This window comes from Amblyomma americanum, chromosome 6 (genome assembly GCF_052857255.1).
Source record: "Amblyomma americanum isolate KBUSLIRL-KWMA chromosome 6, ASM5285725v1, whole genome shotgun sequence".
Taxonomy (NCBI): domain Eukaryota; kingdom Metazoa; phylum Arthropoda; class Arachnida; order Ixodida; family Ixodidae; genus Amblyomma; species Amblyomma americanum.
In genome coordinates this window covers 128145416-128159230 of record NC_135502.1, presented here as the reverse complement: position 1 = coordinate 128159230, position 13815 = coordinate 128145416, and the positions used below count along the sequence as shown (strand labels likewise).

The 13815-nt window shown below is 52.5% G+C and overlaps 1 protein-coding gene across 7 annotated transcripts in view; it reads right to left on the bottom strand.

The window, feature by feature from the left end:
* The window catches only part of Hr3 (nuclear hormone receptor 3 ROR-beta), a 127244-nt gene extending 120656 nt beyond the window's left edge, over positions 1-6588 (bottom strand). The window contains exon 1 of one of the 7 annotated variants that reach the window (XM_077627981.1): positions 5780-6588. In XM_077627981.1, the coding sequence (XP_077484107.1) occupies positions 5780-5849 (70 nt within the window). In that variant the 5' untranslated portion in view covers positions 5850-6588. Of the gene's footprint in view, positions 1-3581; positions 3764-5779 lie in introns of those variants that run through there. The other 6 variants (XM_077627986.1, XM_077627987.1, XM_077627982.1 and 3 more) reach the window with 6 other exon arrangements.
* Positions 6589-13815: the final 7227 nt, after the last annotated feature.

The following is a 13815-nucleotide window of genomic DNA, read 5'->3' as shown; positions in this document are numbered from 1 at the left end:
CTCGCTGCAAGCAAGGTTTAGGTTACGTACATTTATTCGCTGCCCAACTTGCGGCAACTACTGAGCATAACTATGATGAGTCCTCGCTCAAGAAAAGGGCGATGCCGGTAGAGCGGCGGAAACACTACAGCAATAGAATTACAACCCACGGCGCTGCACACAGGACTGCAGGAAAGAAGCAGACGACGTACAGCGTCCAGTTGAATCTCTTCAGAACAGAATCAAAGGGGGAAAATATTGCATACCGTGAGTCACAGATATATTCACATAAAGGTAAGCATCAAAAGTAAAAGGACGAGAAACCGCGGCCGGCAGTAAAATACACTCAACACACTTGTCTGGTTTCTCTGGTCCTATATTTCCGTCGTTTTCCTTGCCCACCTTTTCATGCATATATTCGTGGCTGGCGGAATAAGACAATCAGCAGTTAGCGCTGTGTGTCGCCTACTTTACTCCTGGTCCTCCGCGTAGCTTCACTGATTTCCAACTAAGGCGTACCAACTTCCCCAGGTCTCTGCTAGAACTACAGCGATACTGATGAGTGATTACGAGCTGCAGTCTAGACGAAAATTCCTAGAAAATTGCACTCGGCGACACCACAAAAAAATTCCCTAAAGTCTTCTAAGAAGCGCATTATATGACCGTATTTCACTGCAAACCCCACAATTCCGTGCACTGCTACTCCCGTGTTTCGTGCCAGTCTATGTGCAAGCCAATAAATAAAAAGTATTCTGCCTTGCAATATAAATAGCATTTCTAACATGTCAGGCTTGTTTTACCGGCTGTAAAACCTCTATGTTTCGAGTACAGCCTTAGCTTTTACTGGAATTCAGCTGCGCGCAAAAAACGAGAGAAGTCAGGAGAGGAAGCCTTCTTGGCTATCGTGAAATGCGCCAAACCTGCATGGAATTATTTCCCCACTGATAATTATCTCGCCGGAAGGCATTTTCCGGGCCACACTTCTAGACCTGTAGAGGAGGCATTCGCAATAAAGTGCACCATCACCCAGTAATCATCCTCCCGTATACTTTTGTTGGTCTGCCGCAGTCACAGAGACCTCAAGACACGGGGCCAAGTTTGAAGACAAGGGACAAGCGAGAAGTCTGTCGATTCGGGGGACTAGAGTGCACAGCCACTACCGAAGTCACGAACCAGCTGAATGAATGTGTGCATAAAATAGACTTAAATTCAACATGCCGTCGTGGCTAGCCAGCTCGGCTGCGGAGCCTGGACATTCCGGCCGCTTTTCGATGGAGGCGAAATGCAACACGTCCGTCTACTGTGCTCTGTCAGTGCATGTTAAATAAGCCCGGATGGTAGGAATTAAACACGAGCCCTCTACTACGGAATATCTCATAGCTCATCTGTTGCGTTTTGACATTAGAGCCAATATACCACATACCAATATAACATGCCAAAGTTAGCGAAAGCGCAAAAAAACACAATTCTGCCAACATGCACTGCAACGGGTCACAGGTAAAATGCTGCCAGATTAAGGCCTGTTTACGGCACTAAATGTTTTCACTGCTCAAACACTGCAGACATCCTGAATTACCATCAAATATTTATTAGCAACCACATGCTCCATTTAAAACGAAGCACAGACGCCAGAGATTAACGTTAGTGACAGAACTTTCCAAAGACGCCTCAGAAACTACGAATAACTTGATAATGAGACTACCGTTACAAAACAGCCACATTTGAAGCAATCACCGAGCGAAAAGCCGCGACATCCAGGAGCCGCACATACCAGCATGGCAGCTCGCATCGTGTCGACAGATGGCGCTACACTGCCAAGATGTAGCGTTGTGCGTTGCGTGCGCAGAGGAGGAGGAAACGGCTGAACACTTGACACTTTTCTCTAGAGGGCTTCACCCTACAGTGGAAAGCAGCGGGGCTGATTTATTGAAGGCATTGGGGTTTAAGGACAGTGAAGGGAAAGTAGATTGTAAGCGGGTAGAAGTAACCAAGCGAAGGTTATCTGATTGGTGGCTAAAAGCAAGAGAAGAGTAAAATTTCATAAGCCATGGCTAGGTGGCTTGAGCCACCGCTCGATTTAAAGGGTTCAGCCGTATCCATCCATCCATCGGCAGCGTCCTAGAGAAAAGCGGTCTTAACTGAGGAGGCGCGCTCTTCTAGAATGGCACTTGCCAGAATACAACTGTGCGCACTGCTAAAAGAGAGTTATGAAGTTTGCTTCGTCACACAAGCGAACACGCAGAATGGTGAGCGTAGAACGGTGCGGAAACTAGCCGCAAGGGTGTGACATTCCCGTAGAGCCAATGGGGACGATTTTGAAATGCGACGGTGGCGGTGCCTGGGAGTTGGCGGTAAAAACATAAATTGCTCAAAACTTTGCTCGCTATGCTTGCGCCGGTCGCTGTCGTCTGCTGCCACTGCGCTGCAGCGTTGCCCGCGGCGGCACTGGCGGCGCAGACGCGTTGTGTCATTGACTCCAGCCGCGTTTGCTGCCAGATACCAGGATCGCTGCAATCGTTCCGACCGTGGCGACACTTATGGCGCGGACGCGCAACTTGCAACATGCCACAGCACTGCTAGCCGCCAGTACGACAGCAAAAGAAAGAAACGGGCCAGAAAAGGATGGGGCCACAGCGGTGATGAAGGATAGGAAAACAAACCAGCAAATCCGCAAAAGCAGAACGTGCTCGCCGCACGCGAACAGAATGACAGGTGCCAGCAGCATTGGGGAGCAAGCATTCGCGGATTGCACAAAAGGAAACAGCAGCCCTTCGATTCCAAAGCGGGCCCCGAGGAAAAAGGCGGCCACTGCGCGGCGTTTCATAATTCCACTTCCGCCAGCGCGCACCGCCCCACTGCGTTAGGCCAGCGGCAACAGACAGCCCTCTTGTTTCCAGCTTTTTGTTGCTTTCGGAGATCTTTCCTTCCTCTCTCAACTTTCTTGCCTCTTCCGTACCGTTCGGCCCCCTTTTTTTGGGTTTCTTTTTGCACGAAAGACGCGCGAGAAAAAGCAGCAACCCGCGGTTTCCGGGTGAAGCAGTCTTCCAGTCCCGCACCTTGCGAGATTCGTCGGCGCACGTGCTGCGACTCCGGCGCACCAGATGGAGAAACCGACAGGGCGCCAGAGAACGAGTCCCCACTTGAAGGAAGCGATCAGCGCCACTAGAACACAGAGTGCGATTATCAGAGGCGGTGTTCTTACGTCGCGACGCAGAGCGTCTGAAAAGCAGACAGAAACTTGCGAAGCCTCGTTCGAGAGAGCGGACGCCCCGCGGGGTTCGGGAGAGAGCCCGGGACGAAACGCGGGTCACGTGACGGCGACCGTGCGGTGCACTGCGTGCCGTTGCCTAGAACCACGGGGCGTAAACACAGGGCGCACGCCGTCGCCGCGCCACTGCGGACACACGCGAGACGCGGGCGGCGGCAACGTTATGCTCTGCGGCTCCCAGGCGCGAGCCGCGCTAAATGCGAAAGGGGGGAGGAGAGGCAGCCTTCGCCGTCTGCGCAACGAGAGACGTAATGGACGCGGCGGCGTCGGGCCTGCGGCGCCGTCAAAAACAAGACCGCGGCAGCGTTGCCCGCGATGGGCGAAGGACACTCACCCGCCATGCACGGGGGCAGCGGCGCAGCCCTTCCTGGCCTGGTCGGTATTATTCAGGGCATCTGGAGCGGGGCACAGATACCGTTTCGGTGGACACTGGCTCCGGGGGGGGGGGGGGGGGGGCAGAGAAGCAGACGACACCGCTACAGTTAGAAACGGAGCGGAGGGCGGCGCGCGGACAGCGCCGGCGGAGGAGAAAGAAGTCGCCAACGCCGTGAGGGCGGGGGAAGGCAGGCTTTCCCGCGGTCTCCTCCTCGCTTGAGGAAGTGGTGCCGTAGGGGGGCTTCACCGCCCAAAAGGCGAAGCGACGCGAAACGGAACACGGGCTTGTCAATCCGGCGTCCAGGCGTGCTTCTTCGCCCACTGGCTCTTTTTTCGTACTACTCCTGCACGCGGCGGCCCGGCAAGATTGGCCTCTGTGCGCTTAATTGCAGGTCACCTACATAGCGCTTCTTCGGTGGACCCTCTCGTGCGCGTTGTTTACGAGCCAATATCGATTCGCATCTTCCGCTCGGGGGGAAACGCGCGCTGTGCGGTTCCCCTCCTCCCTCCTCAAGCGGCGGGATGGTTACGCGCGCGAACAAACTTTGCTCTCCTCGGCGTTGCCGCTTCCGGCCGCTTCCGGGTTGCCGGGAGGGGAGCGGACAGAACAAAAAGGCGCCGCCGCCACGAAAGCACCGTCGACACAAGCGAGAATGCTGCACGCGCGGTCAGCGAGCCACCAAAGGGTCCCGAATAGTTACGCAAACGAACCGGAACGGCACTCCTGACACAATGGTGCGCGACTGACTTCCTCTATGAGTGCGCTTTAATTTCTAGGTTCAAGAAACTGCTCGTGCAGCAAATGCGCAGAACTAATGAAGCCTGTTATGGCCCACAGCCTGCACAAGTGTGAATATGTAAAACTGTCCGCTGTAGGCGATAATTAATGATCTGCTACTACGCGAGAAGACAGAAAAAAAATGTTCCTTTTTATCCGACCAATTTCTTTCCGTAGGAACAGCAAATGCGGTAACCGAGCAGTCAGTGAGCTAGCTGTTCAATAGGGAGTATGTGCACAATGCAATCAAAATACGGATGCAGAAGCTGTATGCATCGGAATGCTTTTTTCGCTCAGGTCGTCATCGTAGCGCGCCGTCCTGTCTTCCTTTCACGTGGTTGTGCTACGCTTACCGATTTAAGGAAGTAAATGAAAAGCACGCTGTCATCGGTTCAAGACCATGAGCTTGAAGTTGCGCATATTTGTTACTGGCACGTCGCAGAAGCTCACAATTTCTCCACTTGAGCACTAGACGAAGAAAATATAACGACGCTTGTCATCAGTATATGGCGCGCCTTGCTGGCTGTAAATATTTTGTTCGTTTTGTCCTCGTACGCTAGTAAACTTGCTTTTAATGTATACAGGAGAGTGCAGAATAACGTCTTTCAAACATGTGGTGACGATACTTTAAGGCGCACGTCCGAGAAAAAAATATCTTAGAGAAGCAACTTCAAACAATCTCGTCGCGAGAAACTGCTTTTCTAGAAGGTCCACTAGTGATCGGCGGTGATACGTCGTGAGTGGACCGCAGCGCATGATGTTACATATTCGTTACGTCGTGGACATAAAGCGGAAATAGAACAACGCCCCGTAAAGAAATGGAATGGAGTATTCGCGGGGCATGCTCGATGTGCGACCTCGGAGTTGCGTCTGTAGCGTGCGAGGATCGGGAATCGGACAGCGCGTTACGTAACTGCGGTCACTCGGAGGCACCGGCTGCGAGCACTTAACACGGGCACCGATCGACGCCGCCACTACGATTTTGTCGAAGAGAACGTAAAAGTCATCGCAGTTACAATACTGAGGTGTCTGCCTGCATCCATCACCGTGGCACGTGGTCGCGCAAATAGTTGAGTGCGCTTTCCTGACTTAGCAAATCATCGATGCGGAAAACCCGCAGTAGCTGGCTCAGTGCAAGGAGGTCGTTCCGCATGGTGGCGAGCATGCTCGAAAAGCTTACTTTTATGTCAGAAAGCAAGGACAAACAAATGTGCACGGATTTCAATGCGCTGCATAGAGCCGTGGCGATGAGTGCGAGACGCCACCAGCCTTTCACGAGTGGATTCTTCGCAGGTGGCACAAAGGCGCACAGCGTACACAAACAACTCTGGCACGGGAACAGAGCGTCCATACAAATGATGTCGAGAGCGGTCACCCACCTTTGATGGAGCCGGAAGATGTCTGGGGCTGAACCACCTCGACTTTTGTGTAGCTGTTACTCCAAGACATTTGACACTTGTCGCCGACGGGCTGAGGTCAGATGTGTACAGGGCTGCAGCAATCCAGAGCGCCGGCACTCCGAAGTCTGGGGGGCCCACGCATCGGCTCGGGGGGCGCGTAAACCCCCGGGCCAGCACTTCGCCAAGCACCGTTATTCCCCCCCGCGGGCCGAGACACGCGCGCGTCTCCGACGACGGAGCAGAAAAGGGGGCCAGGAAATAAAGAAACAAAGGGGGGAGGAGCACGCAAGGTAGCGGCGTCTAGTCACGTCGTATCATGGCCGAAAAACCCGCGGCGCCCGGGCTAAGCACGCCGTCAGCTCGTCGTGGTCGGCGGTCCCGTCGGAGAACGGCGGTGCAATCCCACACATGCGCGCCGAGCTCTGCGGAGGTCAGCTCGGTCACCAACACAGCACCAGCGGCGCGAGCGCGACGTGAACCACTGCAACCACCGCGACGATTCACCCGCCAAGTGGGAGGCGAATAACACTCGGGCGGCGACGAGTCGTTGATCTGTCACCCACAGTGGCTCCGCTCGGCGCCGAACGGACGCGCGCGGCAGTTTCGCAGCAGCCGGAAGAAAACAAGCGTGCGGGCCCACAACAGGCGTGGCGGCAGGCGGCGGCGACCGCTGTGAAACGCGGAAACGGAGCAGTAATCCACCTGTGCGCGCGTACCGCCCGACCAGCGGCTCTGCGGCAGTGTGCCGGGAGCCGTTCGCCAGCCGGGACAGTGCGGTCGCCTCCTTCTCGCGCTCGCTCCTCCTCGCCCCGATCGAGTGTGCGCGGCGAGTTCACTGCGCAGCGCGGGGGGGAGGCCGGAGGCGGCGCTGCTGCTGCTGCTGCCGCGGGTCGACACAACACTGCCGGCGTAGATCACGACGGACGCAGCACACGCGCGTCCCGCTTGGGCGTACTGGTCGGGGCCGCGAAGAATTCCCTCGCTTTAATGCGTCGCCTAGCCAACGAGCCACAACTTTGAGCGCGTGTAGTGGTTTGATCTAGTTGACACGCCGCACTTGAGATGGTTAGCGTGAATGAAACCGAAACCAGCTGGGGAGCACGGCATTTTTAACTACCGAGTCTCGAAGGGAGAGAGAGGATGGAACGGAAAGAAATGTTTTAAATGGAACTAACAACCACTCCACTGCTCTTCTACGGCACGTGTTTCCATCGGCGGGACTTGGGTTGCTCCTCCCAACCAGCCTTTACGGAGTTTCCTTAGTCGGTTCTGAGTGGCGCGCGCTGTGCACCTGTGTAGCGCCAGATCATAAGGGCGTTTGCGTATCCTGAGTTGACTACGTTGACCAGCGGACCGCGTTCGCTGTTCAACCCACTCAACAGAGCACATGCCACGTTGAGGCTCACAAATACACAACCAGTGCAGAGTATGCATTTGTTAGCCTCGGCTTGGTGAAGAGAAGAAAAATGCTCGCTTTCAAAGCTGCTCCTAATTTTAAAGGTTACACATCACCCCTGTCAGTGATCCGCATTCGATTCTCTACAAGAATGCCGAAGCTTGCTCGAAGCACTTAATTCTTTGAGAAGTGAACTGGTTTGGATCGCTTTATCGGGTTTAACGTCCCAGGGCGACTCAGGCAATGAGGGATGCCGTAGTGGAGGGCTCCGGAAGTTTCGACCACCTGGGGTTCTTTAACGCGCACTGACATAGCACAGTACACGGGCCTCTAGAATTTCACCTCCATCGAAATTTGACCGCCGCGGCCGGGATCGAACCCGAGTCTTTTGGGTCAGCAAACACACACAATTAAAGAGAACAATAGCAACATTCCCCTATGCACCTTGGTTTCGGTGACTGTTGGCTTCCTTCATATGTTTGTCAAACGAGCCCCTCATTTCCTTTACCTAGTCTGCTATTAGCTTAACGTGGGTCTCGGTTCTGGCAATGTTGGTGCAATAGGTAGCATAAGAGGGCTTTCGCACAGTTTCCGCCCTCGCCGTTAGATGACGTCCTACGTCACATTCGCGGTATTACAGGACGTGCTAGGTTCGCTGCTATATACGAGGGTGGCGCTGGTGAACACTCTCAAGGTTCGCTTACACGCAATAAACATAAATACCCACGAGAATAGCAGACTGGACAGCCGTCGCCGTAGCTCAGTTGGTAGAGCACCGGACGCGATATTCGGAGGTCGTCGGTTCGGATCCCACCGGCGGCATGGTTGTTTTTTCTGCTGCTTTATAATTAACTTTCTTTAAGCAACATATTAATCGAAAGCATTAAAAAAAATTAAAGAGAACAATAGAAATATTTCCCTGTGCACCATGGTTTCGGTGACTGTTGGCTGCCTTAATATGTTTGTCAAACGAGCCCCTCATTTCGTTTACTTTGTCTGCTATATATATATATATATATATATATATATATATATATATATATATATATATATATATATATATATATATATATATATAGCTGTGAAAACATGAGGTACTTAACTGCTTAAAATAATATACATCGAAGTATACGCTTCATTTAAGGAAACATTTTTATTTTACTAGACGTTTCGACGAAAGATCGGTCCTCCGATCGAAACGTCGAGTCAAATAAAAATGTTTCCTTAAATGAAGCGTATACTTATATATATATATATATATATATATATATATATATATATATATATATATATATATATATATATATATATATATATATATATATACTGTCACCGTTTTTACTAAAATCGGGTTTGATATGCCCAGCCATCGGACCCGAAGAGTATATTTGAATAGTAACTGCATCCTACGGCTCGGCGATTATCCTAAGGCGAATCGAATTGCGCCTTACGAAGCAGCATATGGGTGGGATACCGTAATGTATACAAAACGCAGACTCCCTCGCGACGCTAGCATTTAATAGATGAGTAAGTTTTGTTGCTTACCACATGCATTCCATTATCACAGGTACCCACAGTCCTTAATTAGCTGCACGAACCTCGGAGCTAATATTCCTTCCGAAATTTAATCGATATTTGAAGAGGCAATAACAAATAGCACTACGTTGAAGGGCGCTACCACAACGAACTGCGCTTTTTGCCGCTAGTGGAAATATACGAAAACTCTCCACGCTCCCGGAGAAATAAAAATATAAATAAAATGCGCGCACTTCCGGAACAGTAAGCCGCGGGTATTCCCATTAATCACAGAACTACTCCTGCCCCTAATTTTCTTGCGTATCAAGCAAGGGCTGCGTACAGCTTAATGCTACCTTAGTTGGCTTGAGAAGCGAATGAGTAGAATCGCTTTTGTATCTTGACCGTTTAATGGACTTTCTGCAGCTATCGCAGTTCACTGCCAGACTGGGTCAAGCAAGCAAGGCGCTGAATGTTTTTACGCGTATCTCACAACAACGGAGCAGAAAGATCGATTGTCTCAGCTTTCTGCGAGAGTGCGCTTAATCACCAGAGCATTTACTGATGAGTCGCTTATCGGCGAGGCGAAGAAGGTACGCTACCAAAGCAAAGCGGAAGAATCCTCGCCGCATCAAGCAGCTGTCTCGGCAGTTTTTCTCCCCGGAGCACTCTGTTCAATCGTTGTACATTCCTTTCAGAACGGCCATTAAAACCGCAAACCCACAGTTGAGACCCGCTATTCCCCCCTCCCCTCTTTTAGATGGGCATTAAAAGTGAAAATTTCGGACACCATATAGTGTTCTCCGAACGAATGAGAAAAAAAAATCGCGAGATTTTGCCGCGCTCATTCCACGCTTCGGTCGTTAGACACGCAGTTAATCCTTCCTCGAAGCACCTGAGTGTTTAAAGAACGTGGTAAAACAGTTTGGTTAAAACAGCACCGGATGAAGGCAACACTGCGGATTATCGCGATATATTTTCTCAACGTTCGCACAGGACAAGTCGCGGAATGCGTTTAAGCAGGAATAGTTGGCATAAATGCCTTAAACCAAGGTTTTCCCCAGCTTGTCATCCAAGTGTATACGCTTGTTTTAGGTGAGATTATAGGATAGCTGTGTGGCAACTGGTGCGCGAGCACGCGGCGTTTCACCGATTAGGATCGCAGCGCGTTAAGAACGATCGGCATCGCCGGTATGCTTCCGTTCTTTCGCTGGCCGGTGCGGCCGTTGGCTGTTCCTTCAGCTTCGACCTTGTTTAACCTTGAGAAGGGATCTAGCTTTGCGTTTCTTTGTCTCTATGTTAACTCAGTGCGCGCGCTCCGACCATGACTGCGCAAGCGCCATCATTGCATTGTGATCGGGTATCCTCGTCACCCAAATGCTCTTTGGTGCTTCACGTTCGATTATGCAGCTCGGCATAAACTTAAGGGCTAAATAACGCACCAAGCGCTAAGAAGCCGCAATCTGCCTTTAATCTGAACGCATTTAGCAGTGGCTCACAGAGGCCAGCCAAGGGTACTACTCAGATTCATCGGGTTTGCGCTTTGGCTTCTTTTCGCTTTGTTACGTGCCACGTATTTACGCGTTACGTTCCTTTGTTGCGTTGCACGGAAACTCGCATCGTGGGCGCCCAGCATGGAAGAAACTCCGCGTGAGCGCTGCTGGGCGCAGATCTGTGCGTCCAGCGACACTTCTTCAAGAACAAGGACGCAAAGCAGTGCGAGTTGGAAGCAGCTCACTGTGGATAGAACAGCACGAAACGAGACGAATGACAAGTGACGAAGGGACGCACACACGAGCGTAACAAATTTTTTACTGGGAAAAACAGATGTTATACATCACAGCCATGTGACCCTACAGAGCCTATAGAGCACGCAAATCACTTTCAAGGGGTATTTAACAACCTCATTTGCCGCGCGGTGAACCCCTGCCTATACCTATACAGCCCCCCCTTCGTTTTACTTTTTGCCTTCTGTCAGAGGCATGAAAACTTCTTTATAAGCAATCAACAAAGAAGGCTGCCTTACAATTTGTGGTGTCTTTTTCAGATGAAATATGCTTTCATTAGTTTTGTTGTTGTTTTATCTCGATGGCGAAACAGACTTTCTGAGCGCGTGAACAATGACTTGCACTTTTTCTTTTCCCTTCTCTGATGGCTGATGAAGCTGTTGAAGAAATATCCCTTGAAATTAGTTGCGATTCAGCGCTCGTCTGTGTGTGGCCTTGTAATTTTCGTCAGTTCGTCATTTTTAGCGCCGTTACTTCCACAATCGACATGTCTTCATTGCTGGCAAACAAGCCTATGTGCTCCAGCGGCCCGAAGCGAATTCTGTCCTCCCTGAATTCGTGGCTTCCGCCCTTTGCAGTGCTTGTGTGGCTGCTATGTTGGACAGCTCTTTTAAGACTTTTTTGAAGACTTTTTTGAAGTATTGCTCTGGCAACTCTCAGTGAACAACGAACGATTACCAGCTAGCCCAGCTTTCGAACTTCGTAAATAAATTTAGGGTGGTTTCAGTGAGCCCAGCTCGGCTGTTAGGTGCAGTGGAGAAATTCCAGCCAGTGATTGTTGGCTTTCCGGTTTTTAGTAGTTCCAAATTCAGCAAATTTTTTCGCGGTGTTTATTTCAGAACATAAGTTTCGTTTCCTTTCTTCGGCGATAATCATTTTTGAAGAATTACTAACAGTTTCTCGATGATTTAATGCGGCAATCCTGCATGGTCTAAAGTCACTTATAGTCTATCGCAGCGCCTTTAATTAACGTAATTAACGCGCGAACTGCAGTACTTAGAGCTTTGCATATAGAAGGAATTGCTATCGTCATTAAGAAAGTAACTCAACTTAAACGAGATAGCCGGCAAACAAAAACGCAACGAGAAGTTGCCGCGCCGGGTTGAACGAGAGGGCTGGGCGTCCCATGGTCGATCTGCGTGCTGATAGCAGCGGTGGGACTGCCACTCAGTCGACTCGGTAGCCATGACTGTAATACTTTTTTCGGGATGCCCATGCACGGTTCCGTGTCAGTGTCCTACACACCCCATGATGAACCTACACAATTGCCTAACTGCTCTAAGCGGATGATGATAGTGAACTAAATGTGCTTGGCTATCAGACAGCGAGGAAGTGTTCCTCCCCGATCAGCAGCTTGCGGAGCAATACTTCAAGTCGCACAACTGTTGCTTATCCAACAATGCCCCTTCGCCTCACGCCCCTGGCTTCACTATATGTTTTGTTAATCTTTACCTTTGAGGGTAACTGGTGCTGAAGAGTGTGGGAAGCCTGCTAGATTCCCGCCGCGGCGTCTGCGCGGCATCCCGCGTCGCTCTCTTTCCCTTTCTCCCGCCTCGGGCGGCGGAGAGACGGCTGGTGGCTAATCGCTGTCATTCGGCCGCAGCTCCGCCCCCGGCTTCCCAAGGGCCTTTGCCATTGGTGACTTTTGGCGGGAATTCGGGACCCGTTTGGGGTGGTCGCGCGACCTTCCGAGCGGGGCCCAGAGAGAGAGAGAGACCCCTCCGAGACAGCGTAAGGTGCGTACGTTACTGTTCGCCCGGGCCGGCCTCTGCCGTTCGGACCAGTTCATACTCGAGCTCGCCAGCGTGGGTCCTCGATCCGCCGCGGCTCGAGCCTGTCCAGGGGTCCAACGACCTCTGACAGGCGCACCTTGCGTTGACTGCCCACTCTCTCTCGCAAACGGCCCAACGGCCGACACGAGAGAGATCACAGCACTGCCGCGGGGACAATCTCCTGCAGCGGCGTGCTAGCGGTGCGCATTTCTCTTGTTGCCCCGAGCGCGCACCGGAGCCTTGCTCTGAGCGCGCCCCGGGACGGGGTGACTGTTGAGTGTGTGTATGTACCGCTGGAGGACGGCGTCAATAAACGTCTCCTTCGTGAACTTGGAGGCCTGTTTCTTGCGGCGAGCCGCTCTCCTCTCTTCAGAGGTTGAACGCCGCCGCAGCGGTGCCCCAGGGTGCGTGTGGTGACGGCTGATCGGGGCCCTTGGCTCGCGCTAAGCTCGAACCCGCGGTGGGTAGTGGCCTGTGCCTACTGAGAAACCCACAACTGGCGCCCAACGTGCTAAGTCACTGGCTCTTAGCCTTTGATAGCACATTTGCCGAGCAGGTCGCCTGGACGATCACGCTTGCGCACCATGTCTGCCACCCCGATCGGGGCACTCGGCAGCTACGTGTCGGCTCCCTTAGGAGTCGTAGCGTCCTTTGATCCGTTGGCGGCTGTTTCTTCAAATAGCCAAACACCGTTGTTGGCCGCGGCCCCCATTGGGGCATACGGCGGTACAACCCCCAACGTCGATCACGCAGCTCCCATTGGAGCTGTATCGGGAGCACCCTGCGGTGCACCCGTCAATCACATGCCTCCGCTGTGCGTGCTTTGCACCCAGTGTGAAAGCGGTGCGTGCGACGCTGCCGCAACCGGCCGTCCTGCACAGCAGCAGCCGTGCCCCGCGAGCAGTCAATTCTGCTCTGGGAACGGTGAGGCGCCGGCCCGGCTCCCTGTGGAAACCGCGCCGCTCATCGAACTGGGCGCCTTGCCTCCTGCGTTCGTGCAGCCCGCCCAAGCCTCCTCTGAGGCCGGGGCGCAGTCGCTGCTAAGAAGTGCTGCCCAGATGATTCAGTCGCTGTCAGGGGCGGTTGAGACGCTTTTGGCCGCGCCGAAGGTGTCTCACCCCGCGGTCAAGTTACCCATGCCAACATACCGCGGGTATGATGACCTCCTCAGTGCCCGGGATTTCCTTGAGTCCCTTACCCATTACCAGAGAGCTATGGGTCTCACTGATCAGGTTGTGCTTGCACACATCATCCCCGCAGCACTGACACCGCAGCTAGGTGGCATCGGCTTTCCGGCCACCGGGCAACGACTCTCGAGGAGTTCCGTGCAGCATTCTTGCGCGAATTCCTGCCCGCTGACTATGAGCGTAGGATGCGGCGAGAGTTAGAGCTCCGTACACAGTGTTGCAAAAGGGTTGCAAGCCCCAAGGGTAGCGTTGGCCTGGCGGCCTGGGGCAAAGCTGGAAACATCCGAAGGTCCCGGCAAAGGATGAGTCGACTGGCAACAGAACAACTTGTTTATTCTGGCATCGCAAAAGAGCAGCC